This window comes from Salvelinus fontinalis, chromosome 31 (assembly GCF_029448725.1).
Source record: "Salvelinus fontinalis isolate EN_2023a chromosome 31, ASM2944872v1, whole genome shotgun sequence".
Lineage (NCBI taxonomy): Eukaryota > Metazoa > Chordata > Actinopteri > Salmoniformes > Salmonidae > Salvelinus > Salvelinus fontinalis.
In genome coordinates this window covers 24,143,065-24,161,571 of record NC_074695.1, presented here as the reverse complement: position 1 = coordinate 24,161,571, position 18,507 = coordinate 24,143,065, and the positions used below count along the sequence as shown (strand labels likewise).

The 18,507-nt window shown below is 41.4% G+C and overlaps 1 protein-coding gene across 1 annotated transcript; it reads right to left on the bottom strand.

Annotated features, from left to right (window-relative positions):
- Positions 1–3,243: 3,243 nt before the first annotated feature.
- LOC129829903 (transcriptional repressor scratch 2-like) lies at positions 3,244–12,727 on the bottom strand. The gene is made up of 2 exons (XM_055891904.1): positions 12,105–12,727; positions 3,244–8,432 (listed from the first exon to the last, which is right to left on the bottom strand). The coding sequence occupies exons 1-2, from the start codon at positions 12,244–12,246 to the stop codon at positions 7,615–7,617; spliced, it is 960 nt and encodes a 319-aa protein (XP_055747879.1). The 5' UTR covers positions 12,247–12,727; the 3' UTR covers positions 3,244–7,614.
- Between the last annotated feature and the right edge of the window lie 5,780 nt (positions 12,728–18,507).

The window sequence follows — 18,507 nt, the reverse complement described above, 5'->3', positions numbered from 1 at the left end:
TGAGCAGGCTGAGACGAACTCCCGGGCGTCTCTCCCCATGTGGGCCACCAAAAGCGCTGACGCAGGAAGGTGACAGTCTGGTTCATGCCAGGTTGACAGGTGAGGTGAGTACAATGGGCCCACTGAAGAACTTCAGAGCAAACTGAATCTGGAACAAACAGAGCCTTTCTAGGACCGTTACCTGGGTCAGGCTGGTTCTGTTGAGCCTGGCGAATGTGGAACTCGATCTCCCAGGAGACAGCGGCAAGGATGCAGGTGGATGGCATAATGGTCTCTGGCTCGGAACCTGTGTTGTAGGCGGTGAACTGATGGGAGTGGGCGTCAGGCTTGGTATTCTTAGATCCGGGTCGATAAGTGAGTGTGAAGTTGAATCTTCCAAACAACAATGCCCACCTGGCCTGCCGTGAGTTCAGACGTTTGGCGGTCTGGATGTAGGACAGGTATTTGTGGTCTGTCCACACAATGAAGGAGAGAACCGAGACCTCCAACCAGTGACACCACTCCTCAAGTGCCAGCTTCACAGCCAGAAGTTCCCGGGTACCTATGTCGAAATTTCTTTCTGCAGGTGAGAGCTTGCGGGACAAGAAAGCACATGGGTGGACCTTCTGATCAGAGGGGGAACATTGAGACAGAACAGCACCTACACCGGTGTCGGAGGCATCCACCTCGACGACGAACTGGAGTTCTGAGTCTGTCTGGGTGAGGATCGGAGCGGAAGTGAAGCGGCACTTGAGTTCCCGGAACGCTGCCTCTGCCTCATGGGACCAGTGGAACGGAGTGGAGGTGGTGGTGACAGGGGCTGCCAAACGGCTGTAGTTACGGATGAAACGTCTGTGAAAATGGTCAAACCCCAGGAAACGCTGCAGCTGCTTCAGATTCGAGGGCACAGACCACTGTGACTGCCCTGACCTTGGCAGGGTCCATCCGTAACTGTCCTTGTGCAATAATGTAACCCAGGAAGGACACAGAAGAAGCATGAAACTCACATTTCTCAGCCTTAACAAAACAAAAAAAAGCTTAACAAAAAGCTTATTCTCCAACAGCCATTGGAGAACTTGGTGAACGTGTTGCTGGTAGGCCTCAAGGTCCTTAGAAAAAAATGTAATGTCACGATACTATTCAGCCCACTGAAGTCTATGCACGGCCTTAGTGAACCATCTTTTTTCTTGATAAAGAAAAACCTGCCCCTTCCCAGAGAGGAAGAAGGCCTGACATGTCCTGCAGCCAGGGAATCCTGGATGTACCCCTTCATAGTCTCTTGCGCAGGGCGAGAGAGGTTTTACAACCGGCTACAGGGGAGAGGAGCTCCAGGCTGGGGGTCAATAGCGCAGTCGTACGGCCGATGAAGTAGCAGAGACAGGGTGTGTTGCTTGCTGAGCACAGGAGCTAGATCGTGATACTCTAGGACGAACTGATGACAGGTCCGGGGATTCTGGAATGGACTGGGGCACAGGCAAGGCAGGGGGACGGGCAGAATGTAGACAAATAGTGTGACAAAATGTACTCCAAGTGGTTACCCATCCAGCGGTCCAGTCGATTGTGCAGCTTTAACCAAAGCTGTGGGTTGTGCAGCTTTAACCAAATATGGCCAAGAATCAGGGGAGAGCGAGGGCAGTCGATTATGTGGAGACTGATCCTTTCCTGGTGATTCCCATAGAGACGCAGGATGACCGGCACGGTTCTCTCACTGACACTGGCGAGAAGCTGTTCATTGAGAGCGTTGGGAGAGGAAAACAGTGTCAGGCAAGGGAAAACAGGCACAACCGGCTAGAAACATGGACTGATTGAGCAGAGATTACGATCTGGCAGTGTGGAAGTGGCAGGACTGAGTATTTGTAGAGGTCTTGTTTATGAAACAGGTTGCAGCTGGTGGGGGATCTGCTCTGACTCCAGCACACCTGTCTCCGCCCACACAATCACACACACAGAGAGAGGGAGAGAGCACTGGGGAAGTGGCGGCAGGTCAAGGAGACACAGGATGAGCACTAGAGGGCATGGCAGGAGCAGATGTGACACATCTGCTACAACAATCTTTGTATGTGTTTGTGGGATTCTCATTACTTTAGAAATCAGGGCTTCTGTCAGTTTTTTGGATGTGTCAATGTTTTCAGTTAAGAACAAATTCTTATTTACAATGACGGCCTAGGAACAGTGGGCTAACTGCCTTAGTCAGGGGCAGAACGACAGATTTTTACCTTGTCAGCTCGGGGATTCGATCTAGCAACTTTCGGTTACCAGCCCAAGGCTACCTGCCGCCACTAGATGAATAAATGTTGAATTTAGAAACACTTAGAGCTTGATTTTTTACAGAGAACAGTACGTAAACGCACATAAATATGTAAATAAGTACATAATTTCCTTTCTGAAGTATTGCTAATGAGGGGCTACAGTTTACTGCTGTCGCAGCATACACCTTTACATATGATGCATCGTCCCAGTCGTCCCTTGAGTAGAGAAAGATTCCTCTGAATGAATGTACTACAAAGCAACTGTCCACCTCCCGTTCCCTACCCAGCCCACTGTCTGTCTGTCTCATTATACTGTTTCATTGCTGCTGTAGGACACTGAAGGACACCACCACCGCCACCAATTCAAGTGTGTATATTCCCTGGAAACCAATCAAGAAAAACCCAGAAAAATAATCCCCATTCTCTGCCACGATTCATTTTTATTTTGTTCCATATTTTTCTCTCTGGCTTTTGAGTCACTGGTGAAAGAGGAGCTCCGGCATAAAATCAATGTTCCATTAAAATGTTATGATCAAGAATGGCTTAATAGCTCTGGAACAGATGCTTTTGCTTTTAATATTACCCTATATTTCAGGAAACTCTTACACAGAAATGTATTGCTATCACCAGGGCTTCTATATTGGTCCTGTTTTCTCTATCAGTTGATATGGGCACTAGAATGGAATAATGGTCATATTTCTCATAATAAAAATTAAACAGATTTTGATAGATACTGTATGTTTGTAGCATTGCAGGCCTATTGGTCTCTAAATGAATTGTACAGAAATTCTGTTTAACACCAGTGATTTGATGTGGACATGGTGGATCAGTCTGAAATAATTTGTTGAAACAAATAATCTGCCATATCTGTTATTGATATTATAGCGTAATTCAAATTAGTCAGTATTAGAGAAGATGCAGCAATATACAGCTTGTTGAAAGAATGTATGAAATTAATAGTTTGTCTGATTGCTCACAGAGGCCTTATCAAAGAAATAAAGAACGGAGCTGTAGATGACTTGTGCTATTGTTTTTATTATCTTTATCACCATTATTGTTATCATCATTATTAATTGTAGCAGAATAAAATCAACTAAAACACCCCTCAGAAATAATGGCTTAAATTTCTTCACACTTCGTTGAAAATAGTAAAGACAAAAAAAAGATAGAGTTTGAAATAAAGTGGTAAAACTGAATCATTGTTTTGAGGAACATATGGAAGGTTTCAAGCGACCCATCGTATGTTGAAGGCTTTTGTTATGGAAATCATACTTTTTGGCACTTTTAATCTTTGCGCAGCCAAGCCGGGCACATCAATACAATTTAAATAAATGTAAAAGAATAAGAACATGGACACATCTCCCAGTCAGTGTGCACAGAGCAGTGGAGTGTTGTTGGTAACCTATGACAGATAGCTTTTAATTAGGACTTTTCCTGATTCACATTCCAACTCACACTGCAGTTGGTACCTGTATTTGTCTTCTTTACAAAAGACAACATAAGCAAAGAGAACAAACAAGTAAATGTCCACATGCATTGTCATCTTATTGCTGTGATATACAGTATATACAAATATATTTACAAAATCGTCAAAGAGGAACAATGTTTTCCCTTCTCAAACTCAGAACAACCGTTTCAGAACAAATTTTCACTTACTTTTCTGCATTTAGTGTTTCTATTCATTTTGGGACAATATCACTACGTTTACACAGGCAGCACAATTCTGATATTTCTTCCAATAATTGGTCTTTTGACCAATCACATCAGATATTTTCACATCAGATCTTTTTCAGAGCTAGTGAAAAAAATATCAGATTTGGGCTGCCTGTTTAAACTCAGCCTATAAATTTGATTTTGCAATCAAATCAATATCTGTATTGGACATACAGTACAGTTTGGTTGTCATATTGCTCAGAAGAAACATGGATCCCTCCATCAAGTAGGAGGATAAGCTACAAAATAATTTTTGGAAAAAACACCCAGTTCCTTCTGAACTCAAAATACCTGTAGGCTACACAAATATTCCACAAGTTGTTTTGGAGACAGGGATTTTTTTCACAATGAGTCCAGTATGTTCACCAAGCCTATCATGAACCAAGACTACATCTTTAGAATGAAAGAGGTTAATATAGAGGCTGGAGTCATTGTATGGGGGAGTGGTAGGGGTAAAAAAGAAGAGAAGGATGGAATGATAGAAGGCAGAATCAGTTTATTCCCTACGGGTTTTTAAAGGAGAACTCACCATTACTGTGATTGTGTCATCCATTTAAAATATGCAAATAGCTGACACTGCATTTGTCTGCTGGTGCTCGACCTTCCCCTTGGAGGTCGCTCACCAACTCAATTACTCTCCCTATCTGCAGTCTGTCTGCAAACACCTGTTATCCTCCCACACGCCACAGCCTCTACCAATCTCAGTCTAACCATCTCACACACCACTAAACCACACATCTCATCAAAACCAGTTAGAGAGGGAGAGGGGTAAGGATGGTGTATTATTATTTTACAACAATAATATCAGTCTTTGTGTCATGAAGAGATTTACATGAATAAAGGATTTTGTATAAAGCCTTCTCTTGTCAATTGATGGAAGAACATCAATTTTATTGACACATTAATTATAATGACATATTTTTTCATAGATATCATTATCTTGCCGATAGACACCCCATCATTTCAAACCTCTAATCCTAAAAAACACATGGATTCAACATAGAGCAATCTGCCAAACAGATTAATTTTGGAAGCAACTGTGATTGTAAAAAAAATCCCTATCATGACAGATGTCCTAAATGGAAAGCACTCTGTATCACACTGACTAACACCGGTTGTTTTCAGCCTTCCAACCAAGTGGCAATTTTCTGTTATGGGAAGTGTTGTTTTAAATTTCTTGTGCAATTACTGTTTCCTATATACTGTGGGAGGTTTTGGAAAACATTCACATTTTCATTTAACTTCTAAGGTCTTTTCAGTGCATATTCCCCTTTCACTGTTAAACCAGGCTACATAAACCTTTCCAAAGCTCTCTTAGTCTACGTTATAAGGAAAACACTGTCTTACAGATAAATCTGCCAATCTCTTGATTCCCAACTTTTCCCTTTTACAGGGCTTTAATGGCTTGCAGCAAAGCTCTGGCAGGGTAATCGGGAGAGCAATTGCTGTCGACACTGTTTTATAATTACTGCATTGCTATTATTATCGCCTGGTTAATCCACCTGGGAAAAAAGCCTTCCCATTGCCATTATCTCCTCTGGCATGATGATTGGGGCTCCTCAGTCCTCCTTGCAACTAACTCAACCTGTCAGGATTCTAGAATACAGCTCTGTGAGTTGTGGAAGACAAGCCAGCTGGTAGAATAGAATGTGTATCTGTTTGAAAATAACTGATTCCCCCTATCTTATTCATAGGGTTGAATAAGGAAGTGTTTGATGTTCTATGTGGAAAATGTTAGATTTCATGGGATTTATAATAAAGCATAACAGTAAGGTTTGCTATCTTTGGACAGCATTGCATGACATGATCATCAACCCTTCAAGGGTCAATCTTCAGGCAATATGTGGAGGGAGGCAGTTGGGTGGACTCTACCTTTGGGAAACAACAAGATGGAGGATTTATTACAATTTCTTCTTCATCTGTTTCCTTTTATTGCCCTAAATCGACTGCAAACAGGACAGTTTTGATTATTATTATACATGTCAATTGCTGTACCAGTGAAGTTATTATTGCTGTGAAACAAATATAATCTGCATTCATCATTTGTTTGAAGTTATGGCTGATACTAGACATTGTTCCTCTTTAAAAAACTAAGTCCCATGGACTCTCTACAGTTTCATGCATATAAACACTTTCTTTGAAGATCAGCAGCATCTTACAAGGTCAATGGAAAGTCATATTTCAACACGTGAATAGACAAATACTGTAATGGCATAAATTAATAAATTAATAGATGAATACATTTAGAAACATATGAATAACAAATACATTAATAAATTGACAAATAAATACTTACATGAATAGATCAATAAATACACAATTTACAAGGTAGTAGGATGCTATTCATCTAATGGTAGAAAGAGCTTTCAGCAACATATATAAAATAAAATAAAACATTCCTTTGTAACTGAGGGTGCATGTCGTGAGATCATATATTTTCCTTTTTGAGGTAATACCAGTAAAAGAAGAGGGAGAGCACCTCAGAGTGTAATGAACATTGCTTATTACGACTGAGGGAAACACCACAGAGTGGCAAAGTTCATGCAAGCCACCGTGGTGGAGGAAGAACAGGGATGGTTTCCATTGCTATAGACAGGTTACTGCACAATGCACATGGCACCTATAACAACCGATCGGTACATTTGGTTTGGCTCCCAGTGTTGTTGTTGTTAAACTGTAGTTACCAGTATGATGAAGAGAGTGTACTTTGAGTGCCGCCGGTATCTTGTGATTCCACAACCTGATCAACAGGTCTCCATAAGAACTCAAAACAACTGCTCTGATGGAACTGACAATGACCCTGGTTCATGATCCTATTGTACTCAGCTGATGTAGTTTGCCTTTAGGTTTGTTCAATGACTTTTGCTGGAAGTTTTCTGAATACCCACAGTTACAAAGATGCTTTGCTTTCAAAAATCAAGGAGGAATTGACACCAAAATGTATAACAAATTCAGTCGGACAATAGAAAAATAACACCCATTGAATTAAAAACATATGTGTGACAAAAAGGGTACTTTTTAAACTTTAAAATGATTTCCCTTTTATGCAAATACTGTCATAGTACTCATTTTCATAAAAAGTGAATGTTGGCAGTTGCAAAAGAATTAAATTCTTAGCAAATAAAAAGCAGCATAAAAATACAAGAGGTCATTTTTGTCTCTAAAAAACAAAAGAAAACTGTTACAGTCCTTTTTAATGTTTTTTTTCTTCTTCATTTTCCCTGTACTATTTTCTATAAAATATCAGGAATCTAAATAGTATTACTATTGATATCAATATCATTATAGTCATTGATAAAAAATCACATGCCAGGCCTCATATATAATTGTGTGTGCATGTGTGAGCGTGTGTGAGCGTGTGTGCATATGCATGTGTGTGTGTTTGTGTGTGAGCTAAAAACTAGAGTATTTATTTGGAGAATTGTTGTTTTGATTGTAAGTATCTGTGGATGATTAGCTACTGTGCAGGGGGAGGGGGGGGGGGGGAATCCAGCATCTTTTGAAATTGTCTTTGCCATAATCATAACAGTTTTCTTCACGTAATCTCAGTGAAAATATTGCTTTCTAAAAAAAGGAAGAAAAAGGCATGGAGGGCAAAGTGAAGGGGGTTATTGGTTGTAGAACCTACAATATAGAATTCCAAATTCTGCTTCCGTCCTTCTGGTTCCGGCAACTAGTTCTCAGAGCAGGACTCGTCATCATCTTCGTCTCCGGAACCCTTGAAGCAGGCTGATTCATAGTGCTTGTTCAGGTAGGACTTGAGGGCGAAGGTCTTATTGCAGCGCTTGCATCGGTAATGCTTGAAGGCAGAGTGGGTTTGCATGTGGGCGCGGAGGTTTGAGCGGTCAGCAAAGGCTTTGCCGCAGTGGGCGCAGGCGAACGGTTTCTCCCCGGTGTGCGAGCGCATGTGGCCCTGCAGGAGCCAGGGCCGGCTGAAAGCCTTGTTGCACACGTCACACTTGTGCTTTAGGTTGTGGGTGAGGATGTGCATGGCCAGTGCCGGCATGGACACATACACTTTGTCGCAGGTGGGACACTGGCGCGCCATCTTGCTATCCAGGCTACGGTGTGTCTGTTTGTGCCTGCTGAGGTTGGACGAGGTGGCGTACGTCTTGCCGCACTCGTTGCAAGTGTGACGGGCTGTCCCGGTGGCCCCTGCCTCACTCTCCTCTGTGGCGTCAGCATTGGAAGCACCAGAACGACCTCCCTTACGGCCATCACCATCTCCCTTCCGCCGCGAGCGCCCGTCGGAGATGAAGAAGGCATCCATGGTGTAGCCCTCGGTCAGGGCCTCCGCCTCGCCACTGTAGAATCCGCTGGCCGTCATGCCGGACTGGGGGCTGTCGGGGTGCTCCAGGTCAGGGTCACAGTACTCCTCACCCCTGCTGCTCACCTGGGTGTACAGAGGGTCAGAGACGGGCGACGCCATCTTGAGCTCCATCTTCGTCTCCCCCTGATATACAGATGGTGTGATGTAATCCTGGATGTAGCCTGGAGAAAACACACAATAATAGTTACATTAAGGCAAAACACACACACACCCAGAGACAGTGACAGTGACAGTTAGTCTACAGTAGGCTGAGTGTTGTGGTGGTGGATAAGTGCATTGTGACTTGATTATATGGATATGGATGCCTCTTGTAAATGATTAAACAATAGAATACACATAGAAATAGAAAACAAATTGATCCCCAAATCACACAGCATTTACCACAGGACTGTGATGCTGCAGAACACTATTCACAGCATTCATCTTTATTACACAGTTACAGCACAGACGAGTGGTGGCTGTAAATGCAGATAAGTGCTCATTAAAGACACCTATGAAAGAAGGCCCCTCTTATTACTTGAAGTGGTCTCATTGATTAGTCACCGTTTCTTTGTCCCTCACTCCAAGGTACTGTTTGTCAATCATCTGTGACTGAAGGTCTATATCTTTGTTTTGTTTGCCCTGTTAAGCCTGAACACGCTGGGCCCATCAGGCAGAACACACTGTCTATGGTCTGGGGTGACTGTTCAGGGGACTACAGTATTTGGGGATGATATATCATCAGGAGAGGCCATTAAAACTGAAAGATATTTATTTATTTTATTCTAGAAAGCACTTGAATTGTTTTTGGAGCGCTTTATTCTTTATAGTAGCTTGGATACCACCCTAAATATGAATTTCTCTCAAAAGAGTAGCACTTCCAGGATATTTCCAATTTGTCTCACTGGATTATTGACTGATGTTATATTACAGACAGGTCATTTTATTGTCTAGGCAATCTTTAATGTCTCCCTATATTGTGAGGCAGCCAAGTGGAGCTAAAAGGTTTCCTGGCATGCAGCTGTAAAGAGCTAAACAACACTGAATATTTACCAACATTAGCCCAATAAATCTACACACTTGTATGCATTTATCGAAACATGTTCCACTTTAACAGTTTACTAACATATAGGACAAACATATGATTCCAATTCTAATATGTGGTGTGAATCAGGAAAAAGAAGAAAAGGCAGATTCCTAAGCACTGTGTGCAGCAAGTGGTGGAAATTAACTATTGACTGGTTTTTAATGAAATTCAAAGTTTCTTGTTGATCAATAGGCCTTCATCGGTAAAATATTACAGCTGTTGGAACACACTGCGTGTGGGGAAATAAGACAGAAATAATGCAGGGCAAGGAGTAAAGTGACTGGAGAAGACTATACAACGATAGCCTACTGAACATGGTTCAGTGATGGAAAGGTTAAGCTGAAACGTGATACACAGGATTACCAGCAGAACAAAGTGGCTATAGTGTTAAGCTCGCTGAAGTGCCTTTAGGAATCAGGTCATTAGAAAATCAATTTTTAAGTGCTCTCTTAGAATGCTGTCTCCATTCCCAAGGGTTCCCACTCAGAGACCATTCCTTGTCAAATACATTACCATAATACTATAGGACTGGGAGACTGGGATCTTATTGAAAGGCAAGGGTGCTATTTGGTCAAAAGCACCACCCCTTTGTTGACTAGCCTATATAGCTAACAACTCATGATATATCTTCCTCTCCTGATATAACTTCTAAAGGTAATGGTAATTCTTACTTCATAGGCTATTTCAAGTCTAATAGCACCCCCTTGTTTCTTTTTCTTTGAACATCTAAAATAAAACACTATCTCATTGAATATACAGTACCGTAAAGAGAGCACAGGAAAATAGCCAAACATATTGTATACAGCAACAGATTGTTATTGAAACATATGGACATCTTGTTTTTTATTCCCCTGATTAATTACACATGTGTAACAGGTTTTAATTACTTAAGGTCAGACAGAGAGTTCATTATTTGTGGCTGAACTAATGCTGTATTAACCTTTGCTGTATAGCGACTCATTCCTCTAATGCAAAGCGAGCATGTTATTAATGGACTCCCTCTCCCACCCTCCTTCTTTGTTGTTCGACAGACACTTCAAGTCAAATGTCTCCACAATGGGGAAAGCGCTGACGCCAGGCATTTCAACAATGTTGTGATTTCTCTGGGATTTCATTGAAAAGACAAGAAGGGTTATTTTGTCTGCATACAATGGTAATCGTTGATACTAATGCAGTAATCCATAATATATATTTTTTTTTCCCCCATCAAAATGCTTATTTCTTTCTCAACAGAAGAGGAGTAGTGTTATCAATGACAGAACAGTAGAGACTGAGACTAACAGCTTTATTAACGATTGAAATGTCAATTTCACCACATCATTTATTTAAAGAAGTAATGTTTTTTGCAATGAATCTGGTTCCATAACTTTATCGTAACCGTTTGCATTTGTGTTTATAAAATGTAAATAAAAATGAAGTTAATTTATCCTCATACTCTATCATAAAAATATATATATTTAGTGAAACTGATCATTCACTGCAGCCATAATTTGTTAAGAACAACTAAACTGTTCAAACATGTGCTTTTGTTCTCAGTTGTTGCTGCTCCTAATCTAAAATCACTGGATAATAGTATTATGTGATGTGGTTGAATAACAAGTGAGCATTTTATGTTCACAGGTTGATCTGAACTGTAAAACTATCTGCTTATTGCCAAGACAAAATAACAAAGAGAGACAGACAGACATCTGGCATCCTAAATATGGCCACAAAATGGGAGCGAGCTTAAACCTGACTGACTGAAAGTGAAGGACGTCTCTCTCTAGCTCTGACTGGACTGGGGCTTAGCATGCTGCCTAGTCCTACTGTCGCCCACTGTGCAGCTATGGGCCCTTTCCTCTATGTTTACTGTATACACCTAGTCACGTGGCCCCACGTCAATGCTGCCCGAAGCATTTTTTACTCCTTTTTCTCCTTCTTTCTCTCCTCCTCGCTCCCCCTCTACTCCAGCTAACCCCCCTCCCCCGGCAGTACTGTACAATGCGTTGATATCTCTTGTGATGGCGATAGGCCTGCATGGATGAAACTCCACCCCTGCTAGTTTTCAAACGCCCGGAAGGAGGAGAAGGATGCAGCGGAGGGATGGGGGTGGGGAGACTGTGCATGCATGCTCCGGTTGGGTGGGAAGGGAGGCGGGCAGAGGGGGGCAAGGACTGTGATGGAAACTCAAGGACAATAACAGCTAAGGACAAATGTATCATCCAGCACTTATCTTTCATTTTCATATATTTCACAGATCACACAAAGACTGGAGTGACAGCCTGCATGTTTCAGGCACACCGTAATTTGTGCACGCAATACAAATTCAGAGATACACGTCTACAGGCGAGAAGCACGTTTTGCTCCACCATTTGCATAAGCCGATCCTCTGCTGTGACCTGAATTGTGTCTTCCTCTCATCAGAGTCAAAAGACAAAAGTCTTGGAGCACGATGGGGGTGTGCTGGTGGTGCTGGAGAGGATTATTTGCGATACGGGAGCAAAATCTAATGGCTTTATGTAACATCTGTTATTAATTCCCAGACAAAATGCAGACAACAGGCATGTCAAGGGCTGAAGAACCACTTACGAATACACAATCAAAAGATAATTCCAACTGTGTTTACTGTATAGATATCACGGGGCATTCTTATTCTGGAATCAACAACTAAACCAAAGAGAGCAGTGGTGCTACAGTAGCACACCCTAGACAACGGCAGGCAGGATGTGTGTGTGCTGTGTGCTGTGTGCTGTGCTGTGCTGTGCAGTGCAGAGGCATGCAAACTCACCATTCTCACTGAGACGAACGCCCAAGCTGGTCACAGAGTCAGTGATGGAGCGTGTGAAAGGAGTGAACGAGTCATCCAGGTGGTGATGGTGATTAGAGAAATCATCAAGCTTGATTTTCTTCACCAAAAACGAACGGGGCATGTTTCAAAGAATAAAAAACACACAGAACTGAGAATCACACATGAAGAGAAAAAATAATACCCCCAAAGAAATCAGCAAACAGGCAGAGCTGGAGCCGGCTGTCAGTAGTAGTAATCCTTGTGTTAAAGGAAAATGCAACCTCTAAAAGACATAAGAGAAGGAATGAAAATGGAAACCAGTGGAGAACAAGGCAGACGACAATGCTGTGCGTTTCTCTATGGCACCCCCAGCTTTCCAAAAAATACAATTAAAATATTTGGTTCAGCACTGGATAGCTCCTGTGATGCAGCAGGCTTAAAGGACCAGAGAGAAAGAGAAGAGAGAGAGAAAGAGAGAGACAGAGAAAGAGAGCGTGGAGGAGGGAGGAGAGAGTGAGAGTGAGAGCAAGAGAGAGAGAGAGAGAGAGACTGTCAGACTAGCTGAGATCAGCTCTCTCTCCAGCCTTTATATGGGGCACAGGCAGTGGAAGATCAGGTGGTGCTGCGAAATGGAGCTGCTTAGCTTTAATCCATCAAATGTCCCCGGGGACACACATCAAATTACCACTGAACCGTCTGTGCGTTCGTTCGCACACAGACAGAGGAGAAAGAACACACCCATCCCCCCCCCCGACACACACACACACACACACACACACACACACACACACACACACACACACACACACACACACACACACACACACACACACACACACTGCCCCCACTACTATCACTGCCCCTCTCCCATCCCTCCCTCACTCTTTCACTCCCACTTATGCTCCATGCTCAAAGAAGGAGTACAAGAGGTGGATTGAGACAATGGAGACGTGGATGAGAGCACATTTAGTGTCCTGTCACCTATTGTTTTCAGATGAAGTGGCACAGTTTATGTTTTCCTTGTTACAGGAACTGCCTTGCTCCTCATCATCCTGTCCTCTCTGTTACCTCAGACTACCTCTTACTATTCAAAACTCTCCCTGGCTGGGACAAAAGCAGACATATCTTACTATACTAAACACACTGCACACACACATACAGTTGTAGGATCTTAATTTGAGCCAGTTTGCCATAGCATTAAAATAATTCTGAAGCAACAGGAAATGTGAATTATTATGTGAATCAAGTCTGAAATTTCAAAGTGGAAATTACAAACCTCAGAAGAATTTTTAAACCTTAAATACACTACAAGGTCTCTTGCAACAGGATGATTAATATTAAGATCCTACATCTGTACTGTACAATTAAAATATTTTTCTATGATTCTCTATGAGAAAATGTTTGAATTGAAAATGGAATTTTAGTTTACTTCCTGAATTGGCGGAAATGAAATTGAATTGACCCCAATCCTGACACATACACACTGTAGAGTTTCATAACAGGGATTTCAGCACTGTTTATCTGCTTATCCATGGACGCAATAGGAGCGTTTTGGCAAACTCTCTAGCATCTCCCTGACGGTGCGGCACAGATGTGTCCTGCTATGCATGAAAATTAATTGCCTGTTAAATTAATTACAAATTTTTGATTAGAATGAAATGTAAAATTAGACTCACATTTGCTAATTAGTCAAGTCATTTCTAGATTGATTTGGTTTGATAACATTAAAGCATAGCAGGCAGCAAATGCTCCGATGTCTACATATTCTGTAATATTTGTTATTTAGAAATATTGAACAGATGTACATGTCAGAATTCTGCCAGAAGGTGTCAATGTATCTGACAAATACACATCGGAGACTGTAGGAATCTTACATAACAAGACTTGATTGCTCACTTGTGGGACACTGACGTCGTTTACTGTATGTCAGTCAGGCATATGAACTCTCATCATTCTCAATAATCAATCAGGAAAACCATGCACAACAATGCCGTGGTATTGCTGGATTATACAGCAAAAAATTGTCATGCTGCTGTGATACATTAGCAAGGCTACGGATTAATTTCATGCTAAATTGACAGCCATAAATTGGAAGTGACAATTTTATAAGGGTGCTGCTGCGTGCTTCAACAAATTGGACATGCTCTAAGAAACTTATTACAGCCAAGTTCGGTTATCTTGTCTAGAAAGGATCAGAAATGGAGAAAGATGGAGAAAACACTGTGCATCATGCTATTGATGATTTCCTAAAGGTTTTTTAAAGTGAACTTTGTTTTGTTTTGTATACCGTCCTCTAGTTTGACTCTGCTGTCTGAACTGAGCTCAACCTTGGGCAGAGGACCTCCTCATCCTTCTGCTTTCTGTACAGTGCAGTGGAGCACAACCAGAACACACCTCCCTGCTTCAGACATGGCACGCAGACATTAATATTTCAAAAATATAAAGATGACACTCAGAAGAAACATGGAGGCACAGATAGAAACTCAACTTGGTGGAGGAAGGAAACCATCATTGAGAAATGGTTTTACAGTGTTATATTTGTTTTATTCATATGGTTGTGGGGTAACTTTTTTTGTCTTAGCATTTGCGTAACTGACAAAATATTTTGACAAAATACACAGTATTCAACCCATAGTAATTCTATAATTTACTGTGTTCCATTTAATTATATGATTCAACAATTCACTATTCCACAGACTTGATGAATCCACATACTTGATTAATTAATTATCCTGATTTGAGACCAACAAGTGATAGTTACAGGTGACAAGTTACAGGTTGCCCCTTCCTCACCCCTCTCCCCTGCCCTGAGCTCCAGAGCCCTCAGACTCACTCTGACATCTGGTCACTGCCTTGGGACGGGCGTTGCCATGGTGACATCCCCTCTGGGCTAGCGGGAGTAGGATGGCTCTACCCTCGCCGGTAGTAGGGGCAGGGGCTTGGGCTGTATCCACCGTCTGGTCATTAACATACTGTACGGCCTCAGAGGGCTGTGGAAAGTTGGCCAGCTGAATGGAGGTAAATGTTTTGGGTTTCTTATTCTTTGAGACAATTCCTCCGCTAGGGATGCTGTGCAAACTGCAAAAGGAGGATGTAAGGCCGTTCCGCAGGTTCCAACACCTCTATTTCTACTGCCTCAATTTACAAACATGTTATGCAATTAAATCACTTAATTTACATTTAAGCTAATTCATCTTGGAAATTTCTGTAGAAATTTCTGTTGAATGGAGAGAAAATACATCTCTTAATTTCTCTGAAACAGCTATTAATTTGTTAAGGTAGTGGTGCCTAATGAGTCCAGGACACAACCCATAGCGCCACTTACGATGCTACCATGAGTGTTTGGAGCAAGGTAGTAAGTCCATTAGGCACAGCGATTTATAATTCACCTCTATTTTCCTTACCGGGTTAGTGGTGCAACAAGCCAACATCCCCTCATACTGTTTTATTATATTGGCTCTGTCATGTACTGTATCACATTGTGTTGTTTTATAAAAAACATTCTATACTCTACAGTACAGTCACTACAGATGTAGGATCTTAATTTGAGTCAGTTTGTTACAGCAGGAAAATAATCCTGCCAAATAGGAAATGTGAATTATTATGTGGATAATTATAATTTATGGACATTTTTTGTAGGGATTGCAACATTTTTCATTAGGGCAAAATTTTAAAGTGGAATTTACAAACTATAGAAGCCTTTTTAAACCTCTAATACACTATAAATTTGCATTTCCTGCTATGCAGGAAACTTCTCAGCAACAAAAGATCCTACATCTGTATATGGGCACAAAAATAAGTGGCTTAATAAATAGTTGATAAGTGACTCACCAGTGTATGGGACAAGTTGGATCAGAATGACAGTTTATCCAACAATTTCACACACAGAGAGAATGAGAATGATGTTGTCTCGGGTGGTGTGAAAATAAATAAATACAACTAAACTACAACAAACAAATAAATAAAGAATTGTTATATATAACGCTCTCCAATGGAATAAACAGTCAACAGAAACTGATCAGCCCTAGCACAGAGATGAAGGTTGAGGAGACAATATTTATTACTTTATTGAGGACTCCCGGCTCAACATAAAGGGAGTGAATGGACTTTAACAGCTTCCACTGCCACTGTATATCAAATGCAAGTTGGCAGATAGTTCACTATATCACTCATGCCCTATTTGGCTTGTGTCTGCCTGGTGTGTGTGTGTGTGTCTCAGTGTGTGTGCTCGATTTTGTTGTCCACAGGCAACTAACTGTACAATAAGTGGGGCAATTAAGTGAGAAAGGCAGAAAGAAGCTAATATGTTCCTATCTCTCTTTGACGGATGAGATAATTTATGCTAATAACATCTCCACCAGCTCCAGTCTGCCTAAAGATGATAGCAGACCCATCGTTCTCCCTCTGAAAAATCCTTTTCATACTGTTTCTCAACAAATTGCAAGAAGACAGCTGCATGGAAATGAATGAATATCTCTCAGACAGAGCACAGCCAGAATTGTCTGTTCCTCACCTATCAATATATAATGGTAACTCTTACTTACACTCACTCATACTGTGAGCCCCTTTTGTAGTTTGGAAAGGAAGTAGTACTTAATGGATGTATAAACATGAATAACAACACATACCCAGTGATATTTTGAAGATTAGAAACATTTTGGAAATAAATTATACAACAAACACAATTCTACATAGCCCAAGGTGTGATCAAACTTCGACGGAAAGCAATTGTTTTGCAGTGAATAAAAATCTCCTCCTCTGTCCTATTGTCTCTGAGAAATTGCTCCTCATTAAATCAAATAATATAGCCTGATGCATGCTTACAACCTAGCTGCATGGTTACAACCTCTTTCTCCCTCTTCCTCTCTTTCTTCTGCTCTCTCTCTCTCTCCCTCCGCGCTCTACCCAAACTCTCTCTCCCTCCTCCTCTCTCTTTATCTCCCCCATCCCCCCTCTCTCTCTCCCTCCCCTCCTGTCTCTCACCCCACACTCACAGTCTGTTCTTTTACCTCAACAGCCTCTTTCAGAGAGAACACAACCCAGGAACATATGAGAATATTAAATATGATGAAAGACTGATGTTTCTTAATACCATTCAAGCTAAAGCTCAGTACACAGTTCTAGTGGGATAAATTCCATTATCGTATTGTGGATGAGGAGGGAATAACTGGCTTGCAGAGCAGAGTTCTTCCATGATGGCAGATCAATAAATAACACTGGTGACAGTAGGAGCAATAAAGAATATGCAATCTCCAACATATGGGAGGTAGCTAGCTGCCCACAACCACGCACAGTAAGGAATTCTGTTATTGTCATCCACTGAGACAGATGTGCTATTAACTTCCAAGAACAAGGTAACTTTTTCTTAAAGAGTACTGGGGGAAAAGAATGGAAAGCTTGATGAAAAAGTAATTTTCTAAATGTCATCTTTTCAAAGAGCTGTAATTGTGAATGGAGAGATGCTTGGACTGGACTTAGTATAATAGATCTGATTGTTCGTCTCCATCCCAAATAAGTCATTATTATTCATAAACATTTCCTTAAAGGAAAACCTAATTAACCCAGTACTTTCCAAAGGAATGATGCAGAAGCACCCTGGTGCCATTAAAAACATATAAAGTTCTAAATTTGTATTCTGCTTCTGTAGCGGGCTTCCTCCTCCTCTTCATACGAAGAGGAGGAGTAGTGATTCGACCAAACTGCAGCGGGTTGTGAATACATAATGATTTAATAAACAAAACTGAAGAACACGACGAACACTTGAATAATTACAAAACAAATAAACGAATGTAGACAGACCTGGACACGAACTTACATACAACGTGAAGAACGCATGAACCAGGAAAACAGACTACATAAAACTAACTAACTAACAAACAAAAACCGGAACAGTCCCATGTGGCGTAACATACTGACACAGGAGACAATCACCCACAAACAAACAGTGAGAACAACCTACCTTAATATGACTCTCAATTAGAGGAAACGTCAAACACCTGCCTCTAATTGAGAGCCATACCAGGCAACCCAAAACCAACATAGAAACAGAAAACATAGACTGCCCACCCAAAACTCACGCCCTGACCAATAAACACAACCAAACAACAGAAAACAGGTCAGGAACGTGACAGCTTCCCTTTCTATAGTGATAATTAAATATGAATTATAATAGTCATCATCGCACCTTGCTCTAAGTTATCTCTAAATGATTGTTCCAGTAATCTTATTCTAAATTAATTGGGTTAATTAATCATGAACAGTCCCTCCCCCACCTCCCCACCTCCATCCCCAAAAAGGCATTGCAGGGTTTTTCATATTATGTTCCATGGAAACGGTCATACCACTGGATAATAGACTGTCGCTTTCAATTTGTACCCCAACCCCAAAATAGGAGCAACTGCAT

Coding starts and splice junctions, on each gene's coding strand:
- LOC129829903 (XM_055891904.1), bottom strand. CDS start 12,246: ATGCCCCGTTCGTTTTTGGTGAAGAAAATCAAGCTTGATGATTTCTCT. Junction 8,433..12,104: donor CGTTCGTCTCAGTGAGAATG/GTGAGTTTGCAT, acceptor TGTTTTCTCCAG/GCTACATCCAGGATTACATC.